Below are 16,644 nucleotides of genomic sequence, written 5' to 3' on the forward strand. Positions count from 1 at the left end.
ACAGACCAAAGTACAAAAAGAATACAAGGAAGAGGAAATAGTGGGGCTTAGAAAGAATATTTAAAGTTCAAGGCTAGAAGGAATTGCTACAAATAAATACAATATGTATCTGTATCCCTGAATTTCCTGAAGGCTAAGATCCAAAGGGAAGTGCCATAGGTAACAAAGATGTCACCTCAAACAGCAGAAGCATTGCCACTCCTAAGAAAAGAGAAACTTTTCCCTTGCTCTGAGTGGAATTTTTCAAATGGCTCACTATATAAGGGACACCTCTCAGCTTTTAGATCAACCCCATGGAAAAGGAAGAGTTATTGCTATGGCTTAAAGAAAAAGATAAAAAGCTAGGTACTGTTTGCTCTTACTAATTTTCCTTGCACATTTTACTGAGGGTGAGTTTTAATTGTTAAAACCTGTTTTATTCCATCCTGTTTTGTTCCAATTGTTTCCATTCATTCCACTCCAACTTACTCTTCTTCTTTCCACTCACTCCACTCCACTCCATTCCACACAGTTACTGAAATGTTCTTCTTTGGCCCCTTTACTTGGGTATAGGGATCAATTGTTTTCAAATTTATTTTTTTGAGGGGGGGGGTCATGGATATCTCAGGGAAACTGATGAAAACTAGGAACACTTTTCAAAAGAAATAATATGCGTAAACACATACATAAAATTTTGGGTCAATTTACTGTATTGCATTTGACGTTAATTTTGTCAACAGAAACAGAATTTTAAAAGTCTTTGTAATGAATATATATCACTTATTTTTCATGAAAAATTAATGCCTTCTTTCTTAAAAAATACATTTTCAGATTAAATTTCCATGAGAAGTTACTGTTGTTTGTATAGTGAACATTGTATATGCTGTTTAAGCATTTAGTGACTATAATGCCTAAAATTTTAAAAATTGTTACTATCTTCTAGGTTTATTCTAAGCACCTCACATGCCTTATCTCATTTAATCCTGACAGCTGCCTCTGAGGCAGGTATTAATGTTATCTCCATGTTATGGATGGGGAAACAGAGTTAGGGATGGTTTTCATGTTTATATAGTAGAAAGCATCAGGTCTGGATTTGAGCCTAAGTCATTCTGCCTTTGATACCTGTGCTCTTAACTTCCAAACTCTTCTGCCTTCCTCGAGGGAAGGCAATTGCAACCCAAATGATTCATCTTTTCTTTTTGAGGCAATAATGTCTGAAAACCCTAATTCATAAAGTTATGCTGTAGCCAGTAGAATCAGAGCATCCAGCTATTTTGCCAGGCAAAGTTAGGTTTAAGTCATGTTTCATTGTCTTCAAGTCAATGGGATCTGTATTATTATGCCATTTACAAGAGTATACATCAGCATTCCTGCTTTAATTTTAAGGTGTTTGGTATTCAAGTGGTATCTACAGATTTTTGGCTGTGGACTAACTGCCAAAGCTTTGCCCCTTCAACTAGGTTATACAAAGGTGCTTCTTCTAGCTTTGCAATGTTCAATAGCTGTCTGCCTTTGATCTTCTAGTCCAGAACAGCAAAAGATGCTGTATTTCGTAGCAGTTTTAATCATGATGACTGCGTTTAATTGAAAGGTTTCTTTCATTCATATGTTTGATGATCATATCCCATCAAACAAGCCATTGATGAGCTCATCTCTGTTTAATTATTCTAAGAGTAAGTTTTCCCTTTTCATTTTTTAAATGAATCATTGGTTTAAATATCAAACAAGTGCTTCAAGACATGGCCTCTAGAATGCCAGCAAGTTGTGTGTGAATGAAGTAGAGAAAAACTTCTTATTCTGCTCCTATTTCTTAATAAATTCTCTTCTTAAAGGTCACAATTCAAGGCTTTGGTTGTGATGAATTTGACAGAATTTCATGTAGCTGGATAATTCTTCTTTCAGGATTGCTGGGTAGTATTTGGCATTTTTATATGCAGATGATGAAAACATTAAGAAATAACGACCTCCTTTTCACCAAAGCAACTCAATCAGATATATTGCCAAGTGTAACATTTCTTCAGTCGATGCATCCAGTAACAAGATTACTTAACCATTTGAAGCTTTGTGTGGCAAAGAAATTTATCAAAACTATCGATGACATCTGCAGTTTCCAAAATGAGCACAATGCTAGAAGTTCTCTGATGAAGTTGGTTTGCCTGGAATACCCTTCACCCAGCGTTTCACATGGCTGCCTCCTTTTTTGATTATTTAGGTCTTTAGATAAATTTCACCTCCTCAAAGAGACCTATCCTATCTACCCAGTCTAACATAACCATCCCTTTCACTCTCTTTCGCATTTGTTTTTTTTTCTGGCTGTTATCATCTGACAATTTCTTACTTATTTGTTTACTGTTTTACTGTCTGTCTCCCCACTTCTAGAATGAAACCTCCAAAAGAACAAGGACATGGCTTATTAACCTATTTGCCATGTATTTGGAACCATACTTGGAATAAATTTGCCAATGCCTAGTTGATGAGTAAATGAAAGAATCACATGAATGCTAGAAACTGGACCAAGAGCTAAATAGTTGTATTCAGAAGAGAAATAACTATCAATTCCTTGTCATTTGTTTTTAAATGTTAAAATAAATGCAATGCTGGAATTGTTCTCATCAGTTAAGAAAGATACCATTTTAATTTTCTTCCTCAGCTCTAAGCCATGAGACACACTGACCATTTTCCAGGACTCTAGGCTTCATTAAGAATTTTTCAACTATGTGTGTCCTGTATTTAACCATGTGATCAGCAATCTTGAAGAGTGCTTCTATGTTGGAGCGAATCTGAGTTTTGCAAATCTCCAGCCTTTTCATACTGGCATTCTTCATACAAACCTATCCACATTGTTTGGTGCATTTTCAGAATGGACAGACATAAGGTGCCCTGTAATCTCTGCTTTGTGTTTCCAATAGCGAGACCCTTGTAACACATTGTGACCTTCAGGTTCTGTCACAGTTGTTGGTAAAAGTAAAATGAAAACATAGTTAAGCTTTCTTCTATTTTTTTTCCTTCCCTTGTATTTTCCAACTTAAGCTGGGCTTGATGTAAACATAGACAGGTGTCTATAATCAAAATTATAGGGGATGTTTTCTTTAATACCTACCAATGAAAAAGTGTGTTAACCTCCTAACACATAAGTAAAGATGATTTTACCTTTTTTCATCTCATCTTGCCTTTCCTGGCTCATAGGATTTCATGCTGTCATCATAACTCTCTCTCTCTCACCTCTCCAGGTTCTCAAACTTTCATTCCCTACTACAGGGTCCACCTATGCCTTGTGCTAAGAAGGGACTAGAGTAGGTTGAAATGTTCCTAAGCCCCAAGGTCAGACTTCATAGCATTGATAATTCTTGCACAGTGGGAAAAGTAGGATGTGGCAAAAGGTCAATGAAAGTTCATTGTTTCTCAGAAAATAGTTTCTCCACAAACACTTGGTTTTCATTTTACTCAATTACAGCACTTCTCAAAGAGGTAAACTCCATAATAAATCAAACACATGTGACTGTGTCTGGAGGAAAGTTGCATTTGGGGGGTTAACAAAATAAAGGTCCAGAGAAGTGTTTTTGGATGAAGGAAGTTGGGTTTTAGGGAGCAGTACCATTATTCGGTCTTAATCCTGTTGTTGTAAATCTCTTCTGCACCTTTACTGGTCTCCCTTGTTGCCTCCTCACATAACCATCCCTTAAATCATAAGGTAATTCCCATGAAAAGGATGGAATTATTTTTTGAGGAATAAATTTTGTTATGTAATTGTCTGAGAGAGATGGATTATTTTAACATCAGAATTAATGAAGTTTAAAGTGTTTATTCTATTTTCTTTTTTTTTTAATCTTCATTTTCTTGAGATATATTCACATACCACGCAGTCATACAAAACAAATCGTACATTCGATTGTTCACAGTACCATTACATAGTTGTACATTCATCACCTAAATCAATCCCTGACACCTTCATTAGCACACACACAAAAATAACAAGAATAATAATTAGAGTGAAAAAGAGCAATTGAAGTAAAAAAGAACACTGGGTACCTTTGTCTGTTTGTTTGTTTGTTTCCTTCTCCTATTTTTCTACTCATCCATCCATAAACCAAACAAAGGGGAGTGTGGTCCTTACGGTTTTCCCAATCCCATTGTCACCCCTCATAAGCTACATTTTTATACAATTGTCTTTGAGATTCATGGGTTCTGGGTTGTAGTTTGATAGTTTCAGGTATCCACCACCAGCTACCCCAATTCTTTAGAACCTAAAAAGGGTTGTCTAAATTGTGCGTAAGAGTGCCCACCAGAGTGACCTCTCAGCAACTTTTGGAATCTCTCTGCTACTGAAGCTTGTTTCATTTCCTTTCACATCCCCCTTTTGGTCAAGAAGATGTTCTCCGTTCCACGATGCCAGGGCTACATTCCTCCCCGGGAGTCATATTCCACGTTGCCAGGGAGATTCACTCCCCTGGGTGTCTGATCCCACGTAGAGGGGAGGGCAGTGATTTCTCCTTTCAAGTTGGCTTAGCCAGAGAGAGAGGGCCACATCTGAGCAACAAAGAGGCATTCGGGAGGAGGCTCTTAGGCACAACCATAGGAAGGCCTAGCCTCTCCATTGCAGCAACCGTCTTCCCAAGGGTAAAACCTATGATAGAGGGCTCAACCCATCAAACCACCAGTCCCCTATGTCTGTGGTCATGTTAGAAACCATCGAGGTGGGGTAGGCGAATACCCCTGCATTCTCCACAGGCTCCTCAAGGGGGCACTACATGTTTTTTTCCTTGTTTTTCTTTTTTTTTTTTTAACTTTCTCTTCTTTTTTAAATCAACTGTATGAAAAAAAAGTTAAAAAGAAAACAAACATACAATAAAAGAACATTTCAAAGAGACCATAACAAGGGAGTAAGAAAAAGACAACTAACCTAAGATAACTGCTTAACTTCCAACATGTTCCTACTTTACCCCAAGAAAGTTACATAATATAGCAACATTTCTGTGAACTTGTTCCTACTATATCCATCAGAAATTAACAGACCATAATCATTCCTGGGCATCCCCAGAACGTTAAATAGCATATCTGTTCTTCTTGGATTACTGTTCCCCCTTCCTTAATTGCTCTCTATTGCTAGTTCCCCTACATTCTACATTATAAACCATTCGTTTTACATTTTTCAAAGTTCACATTAGTGGTAGCATATAATATTTCTCTTTCTGTGCCTGGCTTATTTCGCACAGCATTATGTCTTCAAGGTTCATCCATGTTGTCATATGTTTCACGAGATCGTTCCTTCTTACTGCCGCGTAGTATTCCATCGTGTGTATATACCACATTTTATTTATCCACTCATCTGTTGAAGGACATTTGGGTTGTTTCCATCCCTTGGCAATTGTGAATAATGCTGCTATGAACATTGGCATGCAGATATCTGTTCGTCTCACTGCTTTCCGATCTTCCGGGTATATACCGAGAAGTGCAATCGCTGGATCGAATGGTAGCTCTATATCTAGTTTTCTAAGGAACTGCCAGACTGACTTCCAGAGTGGCTGAACCATTATACAGTCCCACCAACAATGAATAAGAGTTCCAATTTCTCCACATCCCCTCCAGCATTTGTAGTTTCCTGTTTGTTTAATGGCAGCCATTCTAATTGGTGTTAGATGGTATCTCATTGTGGTCTTAATTTGCATCTCTCTAATAGCTAGTGAAGCTGAACATTTTTTCATGTGTTTCTTGGCCATTTGTATTTCTTCTTCAGAGAACTGTCTTTTCATATCTTTTGCCCATTTTATAATTGGGCTGTCTGTACTATTGTCATTGAGTTGTAGGATTTCTTTATATATGCAAGATATCAGTCTTTTGTCAGATACATGGTTTCCAAAAATTTTTTCCCATTGAGTTGGCTGCCTCTTTACCTTTTTGAGAAATTCCTTTGAGGTGCAGAAACTTCTAAGCTTGAGGAGTTCCCATTTATCTATTTTTTCTTTTGTTGCTTGTGCTTTGGGTGTAAAGTCTCGGAAGTGGCCGCCTAACACAAGGTCTTGAAGATGTTTTCCTACATTATCTTCTAGGAGTTTTATGGTACTTTCTTTTATATTGAGATCTTTGGTCCATTTTGAGTTAATTTTTGTGTAGGGTGTGAGGTAGGGGTCCTCTTTCATTCTTTTGGATATGGATATCCAACTCTCCCAGCCCCATTTGTTGAATAGACCATTATGACTCAGTTCAGTGACTTTGGGATCCTTATCAAAGATCAGTCGGCCATAGATCTGAGGGTCTATCTCTGAATTCTCAATTCGGTTCCATTGATCTATATGTCTATCTTTGTGCCAGTACCATGCTGTTTTGACAACTGTGGCTTTAGAATAAGCTTCAAAGTCAGGGAGTGAAAGTCCTCCCACTTCGTTTTTCTTTTTTAGAGTGTCTTTAGCATTTCGAGGCATCTTCCCTTTCCAAATAAATTTGATAACTAGCTTTTCCAAGTCTGCAAAGTAGGTTGTTGGAATTTTGATTGGGATTGCATTGAATCTGTAGATGAGTTTGGGTAGAATTGACATCTTAATGACATTTAGCCTTCCTATCCATGAACATGGAATATTTTTCCATCTTTTAAGGTCCCCTTCTATTTCTTTTAGTAGAGTTACGTAGTTTTCTTTGTATAGGTCTTTTACATCTTTGGTTAAGTTGATTCCTAGGTACTTGATTTTTTTAGTTGCTATTGAAAATGGTATCTTTTTCTTGAGTGTCTCTTCAGTTTGTTCATTTCTAGCATATAGAAACATTACTGACTTATGTGCATTAATCTTGTATCCTGCTACTTTACTAAATTTGTTTATTAGCTCTAGTAGCTATATCGTCGATTTCTCAGGGTTTTCTAGATATAAGATCATATCATCTGCAAACAATGACAGTTTTACTTCTTCTTTTCCAATTTGGATGCCTTTTATTTCTTTGTCTTGCCGGATTGCCCTGGCTAGCACTTCCAGCACAATGTTGAATAACAGTGGTGATAGCAGGCATCCTTGTCTTGTTCCTGATCTTAGAGGGAAGGCTTTCAGTCTCTCACCATTGAGTACTATGCTGGCTGTGGGTTTTTCATATATGCTCTTTATCATGTTGAGGAAGTTTCCTTCAATTCCTACCTTTTGAAGTGTTTTTATCAAAAAGGGATGTTGGATTTTGTCAAATGCTTTTTCAGCATCTATTGAGATGATCATTTGATTTTTCCCTTTTCATTTGTTAATGTGTTGTAATACATTGATTGATTTTCTTATGTTGAACCATCCTTGCATGCCTGGAATGAACCCCACTTGGTCATGGTGTATGATTTTTTTAATGTGTCTTTGGATTCGATTTGCAAGTATTTTGTTGAGGATTTTTGCATCTATATTCATTAGGGAGATTGGCTGGTAGTTTTCCTTTTTTGTAGCATCTTTGCCTGGTTTTGGTATTAGATTGATGTTAGCTTCATAAAATGAGTTAGGTAGTGTTCCATTTTCTTCAATGGTTTGAAAGAGTTTGAGTAAGATTGGTGTCAGTTCTTTCTGGAAAGTTTGGTAGAATTCCCCTGTGAAGCCATCTGGTCCTGGGCATTTATTTGTGGGAAGATTTTTGATGACTGATTGGATCTCTTTGCTTGTGATGGGTTGATTGAGGTCTTCTATTTCTTCTCTGGTCGGTCTAGGTTGTTCATATGTTTCCAGGAAATTGTCCATTTCCTCTACATTATCCAGTTTGTTGCCATACAGTTGTTCATAGTATCCTCTTATAATTTTTTTTAATTTCTTCAGGATCTGCAGTTATGTCACCTTTTTCATTCATTATTTTGTTTATATGGGTCTTCTCTCTTTTTGATTTTGTCAGTCTAGCTAGGGGCTTGTCAATCTTGTTGATCTTCTCAAAGAACCAACTTATGGTGATATTTATCCTCTCTATTGTTTTTTTGTTCTCTATGTCATTTATTTCTGCTTTAATCCTTGTTATTTCTTTTCTTCTACTTGGTTTAGGATTGGTTTACTGTTCATTTTCTAGCTTCTTCAGTTGATCCATTAGTTCTTTGATTTTGGCTCTTTCTTCCTTTTTAATATATGCATTTAGTGCTATAAATTTCCCCCTCAGCACTGCTTTTGCTGCATCCCATAGGTTTTGGTATGTTGTGTTCTCATTTTCATTCATCTCTATATATTTAGCAATTTCTGTTGCTATTTCTTCTTTAACCCACTGATTCTTTAGGAGTGTGTTGTTTAACCTCCAGGTATTTGTGAATTTTCTAAGTCTCTGATGGTTATTGACTTCTAATTGTATTTCATTGTGGTCAGAGAATGTGCTTTGAATAATTTCAATCTTTTTAAATTTACTGAGGCTTGTTTTATGTCCCAGCATATGATCTATTCTGGAGAAAGTTCCGTGAGCACTAGAAAAGTATGTGCATCCTGGTGATTTGGGATGTAATGTTCTGTATATGTCTGTTAAATCTAATTAATTTATCAGATTGTTTAGGTTTTCAATTTCCTTATTGGTCCTCTGTCTGGTTGATCTATCTATAGGAGAGAGTGATGTGTTGAAGTCTCCCACAATTATTGTGGAAACATCAATTGCTTCCTTTAGTTTTGCCAGTGTTTCTCTCATGTATTTTGTGGCACCTTGATTGGGTGCATAGAGATTTACGATTGTTATTTCTTCTTGTTGAATTGTCCCTTTTATTAGTATGTAGTGGCCTTCTTTGTCTCTCAAAACATCCCTACATTTAAAGTCTATTTTATCTGAGATTAATATTGCTACACCTGCTTTCTTTTGGCTGTAGCTTGCATGAAATATTTTTTCCATCCTTTCACTTTCAATTTCTTTGTGTCCCTGTGTCTAAGATGAGTCTCTTGTATGCAACATATTGATGGTTCATTTTTTTTTTGATCCATTCTGAGAATCTATATCTTTTAATTGGGGAGTTTAATCCATTTACATTCAACATTATAACCGTGAAGGCATTTCTTGAATCAGCCATCTTATCCTTTGGTTTATGTTTGTCATATATATTTTTCCCCTCTCTCTATTAATATCCTTTATTGTACCCATACCGAATCTCTTTAGTACTGAACCTTTCTCCAAGTCTCTCTGTCCTTTCTTTGTTTCTCTGTCTGTAGGGCTCCCTTTAGTATCTCCAGTAGGGCAGGTCTCTTGTTAGCAAATTCTCTCAGCATTTGTTTGTCTGTGAAAAATTTAAGCTCTCCCTCAAATTTGAAGGAGAGCTTTGCTGGATAAAGTATTCTTGGTTGGAAGTTTTTCTCACTCAGAATTTTAAATATATCGTGCCACTGCCTTCTTGCCTCCATGGTGGCTGCTGAGTAGTCACTACTTAGGCTTATGCTGTTTCCTTTGTATGTGGTGAATTGCTTTTCTCTTGCTGCTTTCAGAACTTGCTCCTTCTCTTCCGTGTTTGACAGTGTGATCAGAATATGTCTCAGAGTGGGTTTATTTGGATTTATTCTATTTGGAGTTCACTGAGCATTTATGATTTGTGTATTTATGTTGTTTAGAAGATTTGGGAAGTTTTCCCCAACAATTTCTTTGAATACTCTTCCTAGACCTTTACCCTTTTCTTCCCCTTCTGGAACACCAATGAGTCTTATATTCGGATGTTTTATATTATCTATCATATCGCTGAGGTCCGTTTCGATTTTTTCAATTTTTTTCCCCCATTCTTTCTTTTATGCTTTCATTTTCCATTCTGTCATCTTCCAGGTCACTGATTCGTTGTTCAGCTTTCTCTAGTCTTATACAATGAGTGTCCAGAATCTTTTTAATTTGGTCAACAGTTTCTTTAATTTCCATAAGATCATCTATTTTTTTATTTAGTCGTGCAATGTCTTCTTTATGCTCTTCTAGGGTCTTCTTGATATCCTTTGTATTCTGTACTATGGTCTCATTGTTCATCTTTCGTTCTTTGAGTATCTGCTCTAGGTGCTGTGTCTCCTCTGATCTTTTGATTTGGGTGGTTGGGCTTGGGTTATCCATATCGTCTGTTTTTTTCATATGCTTCATAATTTTCTGTTGTTTTTGGCCTCTTGGCATTTGCTGAACTTGATAGGGTTCTTTTAGGATGTGTAGACCAATTGAAGTCCTTATCTCTAATTTATCAGATCTACAGCTTCGTGGAGTACACTTTCTCTAACTAACCAGCAGGTGGCGTCCACGAGCCACCTGTTGTCCACAAGCCAGTTCTCCCCTGCTTTGCCTTTGTGGTGAGTGGGGGAGTGAGTCTTGTGGGGTCCAATTGGTGTACCAAGCTTGCGTGTGTAGTTGGTGTTGCCCGCCCTGTATATGGGGCGTGTTTCTGGGCAGTCAGGGAGTGGGGGTGGCTCTAACAATCAAATCTCCCTGGTGCCCCTGGAGTTTTAAAGCTGCTGCAATAGTCTAATCCTTCAGTTCAGTCCTGCCACAGTTTATCTCTGCCACTGACCCACAAGTCCTTGGTATTGGTGTATGGCTCCTGAGACTTGCAAGTGGGTCCCTATTCCAGGCCGTGCACCCCCTGGTCCTCTGTTGAGGGATGACTGTGCTATGTCACAGGTGAGTGCCGTCCCCCCAGGGAGGTTCTGGGCTGCTGGGCTGTGTAGGGAGGCTCCCAGTCTGCTGAAATGATGGCTGAATGGGGCTTTGTTAATTCACACTGGTCTACGTTCCCAACTCTGGGACAATCAGCTGAGGTTGCAGGGAAGGCTAATGTCCACGCCCAGTTTTGTGGAGTGTGCCTGCTATTTGAAGCACTTCCGTCACACTGGGTTGTCTGGGGCAGCTCTGGGCTATGGGGCTGGCGATGGGCAGGAGTGTTTCCTGTCCACCAGGATGATGGCTGTGAGCAGACACCCCCCTTTTCTTGGGAAGTTGTGTTGTTTAGTGACTTTTCTCAGCCACTGGATTATTGCGTTTTGTCTCAGAGCTCTCCTAGTTCTGCTCTTGGCTTGACCTGCCCAAATAGCAAGTCTTTGAAGCTTTCTGTATTGGGCTTCTTAGAGTAATTGTTTTAGAAAAAGAAAAAAGGATTAAAAAAAAAAAAAAAAAAACGGGCCCTCTTCAGAGATCTAATGGGTTATTGAAATGCTAAGAGACAAAGCAACCAGGGCCATTAAGGAAAGGTCCACAGGGCAGAGAGATCAGCTTTTCTTCGGGATTTGCATATGTGCCTCAGGGCCCTTCCCCTTTCTGTGTTCACCAGAACTCCAAAAATCCTCTGCTTTTATTTTGGAGTTTTTCGTGTTGTTTTTTTTCTATGCCTGTCTCCTCTCTGCTGGACTGGCTGCTCTCAGATTCTCTGGTGTCTGGTCTCAGTCTATCTATGGTTGGAGTTTGAATCAGTAGAATGAGCTTCCAATAAGGGCAGCCACTGCAGTTCTCCCTTCTCCTTCCCGGAGCTGACAGCCCCTCCTCCCCCGGGACTGAGCCTGGCAGGGAGGGGCGCGGGTCCCCTGGCCGCAAAAACTTACAGATTTCGCTGATCTCAGCAGTTCCACGTTTTCATGAGTGTTGTATGAAGTATGCCCAAAGTCAGATTGCTCTGTGGTGTCCAGTCCACGCAGTTCCTGGCTTTCTACCTACTTTCCTGGAGGAGTAACTAAAACATACAGCTCACCAGTCTGCCATCTTGCCCCACCTCTCCTGATTCTATTTTTAAAGTCACTTTCTTTAACAGGCTAGAATCTTGGTTAAGTGGATTACAGGTCTTAGATATCTTTACTTTACACTCTGAATATGACCATCATCCATGGGTCTTTGATGACACATGTTGTTGAAAAGGATCTATTATAAGTATAATGGTTAAGAGTATGTTCTTCATAATAAGCTCTGGAGCCAGACAGCTTGGGTTACCTGTGTAGCCTTTTGCAAGTTACTTAACCTCTCTGTGCCTCAGTTTTCCTCTCTATTATAGGAATAATAATCAATCTTATCTCACAGGGCTGTTATGAAGATTAAAGGACTTAATACATTTAAAAGGTTATGATGATGTCTAGCAAACTGTAAGCACTCAATAAATGTTAACTACTATCCTCTAATTTATGGATATTTAGATAATTCAGCACAGAGCATAGTTTAATCATTCTCTGAATTATACCTTGAACTGCAGACACTACTGACCTAGATTAGACCTTGGATTGAGGCTCAAGTTATCAAACTGAAGGTCTACAATAGGTTTAATCATTACGTTCAATTGACTAGCTCAAATAGAAACAGAAACAGTTCTAAAAACTGCCATCTGTTCCTGCATTTGTTTTTCAATGTTCACGCTACAGTGCACCATCAAGGGGAAAGCTTATTAAATTATTTAACAAGTTTGTTGAAATATTTAATCAGGTAGTTAATACTGAACAACATTCACCTTAAATTAAACCTATACTTTATATATTTTATTGGTATGCATTCTTTAGTTCATTTTTTTTCCACAACAGAATAAAGTTTCCTAAACATTTTCCGCATATTTAAGACTAAACTTTATCTTCACCCAACTGTTTCAAATTCCCAATCTGGGACAGATGCCAGATGCTTGTATTTTAAACCCCCAAAGACTCTAAGCCAGACACTAAAAGGATTCCAAACAGAATTTCTATGACAGAGAAAAATTACAATTTGGTCTAGTTTAGGAGAAGGAATTTATATTTTCCATTTGAATTTTTAAATATTATTTTATGCTACTTTTTCAAGTAGCATGAAGTGTGAATGTCATTATATATGTTTTTAATACTCACCTGTGTTGTGTTTATTGCCTTTTTTGCCGAACAATATTCCATTGTATGAATATACAGTAATTTTTTGTTTATTCATTTTCCTATTCTATTGATGGACATTTTTGTGGTTTCCTTTTTTTTTTTTTTTTTCTGCTATCAATAAAATTGTCAGGTTTGGGTTCCCTGGAAAACAAATTCTGAATTACGGATTTATGTACAGAAAGGCTTAGGAAGGTGCTCTTGGGGTCAATATTTATAGGGAAGTGAAGGACACAAGAGTGGGCAGATAAAGTGAACTGAAACACAGCCGGTACTGGCATGGCCCTTCAGAATTGTCTGTTAGTTATACACTACTGATAAGTAATCTATTGCTGCAGAAGAAATCACTCCAAAATTTAGTGGCTTAAAACAACAATTCTCATTTTTTATCTCTCATGGTTTTTCTGGATCTGGAATTCAGAAGCAGCTTGACTGGGCAGTTCAGGTTTAGTTTCTCTCATAAAGTTGCAGTCAGATGGTGGCAGGGCCTGGGGTCTTCTTGAAAGCTTCTTCACTCAGATGTCTGGTGCTTGGGTTGGGAAGACTCAAACAGCTGAAACAGCTGGGGCTCCTCAGGCATCTCTCTCTATTTCTATGTTGTTTCTTCACTTGATCTCTCCAACATGGAAGCTTCAGAGTAGACTTCCTTTCATGTCACCCATAGACCCAGTCTCCCAAGGCATATGCCCTGAGAAAAAGGGAGCCAGGTAGAAGCTGAAGTACCTTTTCAGATGTACGTTTGGAAGTCACACAACATCAAGGCAGATGCAAGGTCTACTCAGATTCAAGGGGAGGGAACACGGACTCCAGCTCTCAGTACACGAATGTCAATGTCAGATCATAAGAGGAGCAGGTGAAATGGGTTATATATTGGTGCATCCATCTTTGGAAAGTACACTCTGCCATACCTCCCATTAATATTGGGGGATATGCCTTTATTCCCTGGCATTGACCAGCCACAGGATGTGTCATGGGGATTTTTTTTAAACATAATTTTATTGAGATGTATTCACACACAATACAATCCATTCAAAGTGTACAATCTATGATTCACAGTATCATTACATATTTGAGTATTCATCATCATGATCATTTTTAGAACATATGCAGTACTCCAGAAAAATAAATAAAAAGAAAAAAGAAGATGCCAAACATCCCATACACCTTTACCCCTCCCTCTTATTGAACACTGGTATTGCCTAGGTACCTGTTTTTCCCCCTGAAATTTTATTGAGATATATTCACATATCATACAATTATCCACAATGTACAATCAATTGTTCACAATATCATCATATAGCTGTGCATTCATCACCACAGTCAGTCCTTGAACACATTATTACTCAAAAAAAAAAAATGAAAATAAGAATAAAAATAAAGGTAAAAAAGAACACTCAAAACATCCCATACCACCCCATCTCCTCCTATGTTTATGTTTATGTGGTCTGTCCAAAAGCAAAATTCCCCTCTAGCTGTGAACCTGTGAAACTTAGAACAAGTTATGTGCTTTCAATATACAAAGGAGGGACAGTCATAGGGTAAACATTCCCATTGTCATAAGGAGAAACTGAAAAGAAAACATGGTTAACAGGACCAAAACAATTCCTAAAACCCTCAGGGCAAACTCTGTTAGATTTCAGTCTGAGAGTCATTAACAGAAGGATGTTTTATCCTTGGGGCTTGAGAGAGCAGGAGTCTAATCCTTCCTAAGGGCCTTTGCAGCAGCCCTTTTCTCTCCAAATGCTGGGGTGAGTGTTCCAAATATCCACATATTGGGGAGACCACCTTCTCAGCCCCACCCTCCTCAAACATCAGGGCAACACTCGGATTCTATTCCATCTCTGGGGCACATACTCAACCCCTTCAGAACAATGGGGTGGCAGCCAGGTTCTCCCCAATTCCCTGGGAATGTGCTCCACCCTCTTTGGGACTTGGAGTGGCAGAACATTTCCTAAGCCCTTGACCTCCAAGGCACGCTTACCCTTTCCATTCATTTGGGCTGCTCCCCTTTCCCAGCCAGGATCTCTTGACGCCGGATCTCAACTTCCATTGGCTCTGTCTTCGAAGGAATTTCTCCTTCAATTTGTTCCTTGTATGTCTCCTCCAGTCCAGACTGGCAACAGCTCTGTCTATAAAGATCTCACAAAAATTCTGTTGGTTTGCGCTTGAAGCACACAGGGGTCAAAGCCATCAGACAATAGGACTTTCCACAAACCCTTTCTGAATAACTCCATCTCCAATCTTGGCTTGTACTGAAATGGCATTTGGGTTCCATGTTTGGTTAAATCCTCACATTGGGCTGTAGCTCCTGGGTTTCCATCTGCTGGAAGCCTGGAATTTTCCAAACCATCAGCTTCTGATTTCTTTGAACCCAAGAGTTCAGTTCTAAGTTTATCTCTCTTTGCTCACGTTTTACTATAAGCTGCAAGGAGAAGCCAGGGTACATCCTCCACACGTAGTCTGCAGAGCTCCTCAGCTAAGTATTCCAGGTTGTTGCTTTCAAATTCTGCCTTCCATTGGACACCAGGACACAATTTTGCCAAATTCTCTGCCACTGTAAAACAAGAATCACCTTTCTTCCAGTTTGCAACAACACATTCATCATTTCTGCTCAAGGCCTCATCAAAAGTATCTTTAGAGTCCATATTTCCACAAACAGTCTCTTCAAAACAGTTTAGGCCTTTTCTATCAAGCTCCTCACAATTCTTCCAGAATCTTCCCCTTATCTATTTAAAAAGCTGTTCCAATGTGTTTGGTATTTGCAAACTCAGCAGCACCCCACTTCTCTGGTCCCAAAATCTGTTCTAGTTTGCTAATGCTGCCGGAATGCAAAACACCAGAAATGAATTGGCTTTTATAAAGGGGGTTTATTTGGTTACACAGTTACAGTCTTAAGGCCATAGAGTGTCCAAGGTAACACATCAGCAATCGGGTACCTTCACTGGAAGATAGCCAATGGTGTCTGGAAAACCTCTGTTAGCTGGGAAGGCACATGGCTGGTGTCTGCTCCAAGTTCTGGTTTCAAAATGGCTTTCTCCCAGAACATTCCTCTCTAGGCTGCAGCTCCTCTTCAAAATGTCACTGTTGGTTGCTCTTGGGGTGTCCTCTCCTAGCTTCTCTGGAGCAACAGTCTGCTTTCAATGGCCATCTTCAAACCGTCTCTCATCTGCAGCTACTCTCTCAGCTTCTGGCATTCTTCAGAGTGTCCCTCTTGGCTGTAGCAAGCTCACTCCTTCTGTCTGCGCTTATATAGTGCTCCAGTAAGTTAATCAAGGCCCATGCTGAATGGGTGGGGCCACACTTCCATGGAAATTATCCATTGAAAGATCTCACCCACAGTTGAGTGATCACATCTCCATGGAAATATCCAAATTCTCCAACCCAATCAACACCAATATGTTTCCTGCCCACACAAGACTGCTTCAAAGATAATGGCATTTTGGGGGACATAATACATCCAAACCTGCACATTAGGAGTGGAATTTCTGTGTCTTATATAGGTAAATACTTAACTTTATAAGAGACTGCCATATAACTTTCCAAAGGGGTTTTACAAGCATTTTTAATTCCTAGTAGCAATTTATTAGAGTTGTAGTTATTCCTCATCCTCAGAAGCATTTTCCAGTGTCAATTTTTTTTTTTAATTTTAGCCCTTCTAGTGGCATGTGAAGTGGTATTTCATTGTGGTTTTTTGTTTTTTTTTTCCATTTTTATTGAGATTGTTCAGATACCATACAATTATCCAAAGATCCAAAGTATACAATCACTTGCCCCTGGGTACCCTCATACAGCTGTGCATCCATCACACTTAATTTTTGTTCAATTTTTAGAAACTTTTCATTACTCCAGACAAGAAATAAAGTGAAAGATGAAAAAAGAAAAAAAGAAAAGGAAACTCTAAACCTCCCCTATCCCTAACCAACCCCCCTCAATT

At 38.7% G+C, this 16,644-nt stretch overlaps 1 protein-coding gene across 2 annotated transcripts in view; it reads left to right on the forward strand.

The window, feature by feature from the left end:
- ADGRG7 (adhesion G protein-coupled receptor G7) overlaps positions 1 to 16,644 on the forward strand; it is a 113,207-nt gene that overhangs the window by 1,157 nt on the left and 95,406 nt on the right. The window contains exon 2 of one of the 2 annotated variants that reach the window (XM_037835673.1): positions 10,456 to 10,474. The exons of the other annotated variant lie outside the window; for it this stretch is intronic. Coding sequence (XP_037691601.1) covers positions 10,456 to 10,474 — 19 coding nt within the window. The remainder of the gene's footprint in view (positions 1 to 10,455; positions 10,475 to 16,644) is intronic. 2 annotated transcript variants of the gene reach the window in all.

The sequence above is a fragment of the Choloepus didactylus genome, chromosome 1 (assembly GCF_015220235.1).
Source record: "Choloepus didactylus isolate mChoDid1 chromosome 1, mChoDid1.pri, whole genome shotgun sequence".
In the NCBI taxonomy this organism is placed as follows: domain Eukaryota; kingdom Metazoa; phylum Chordata; class Mammalia; order Pilosa; family Megalonychidae; genus Choloepus; species Choloepus didactylus.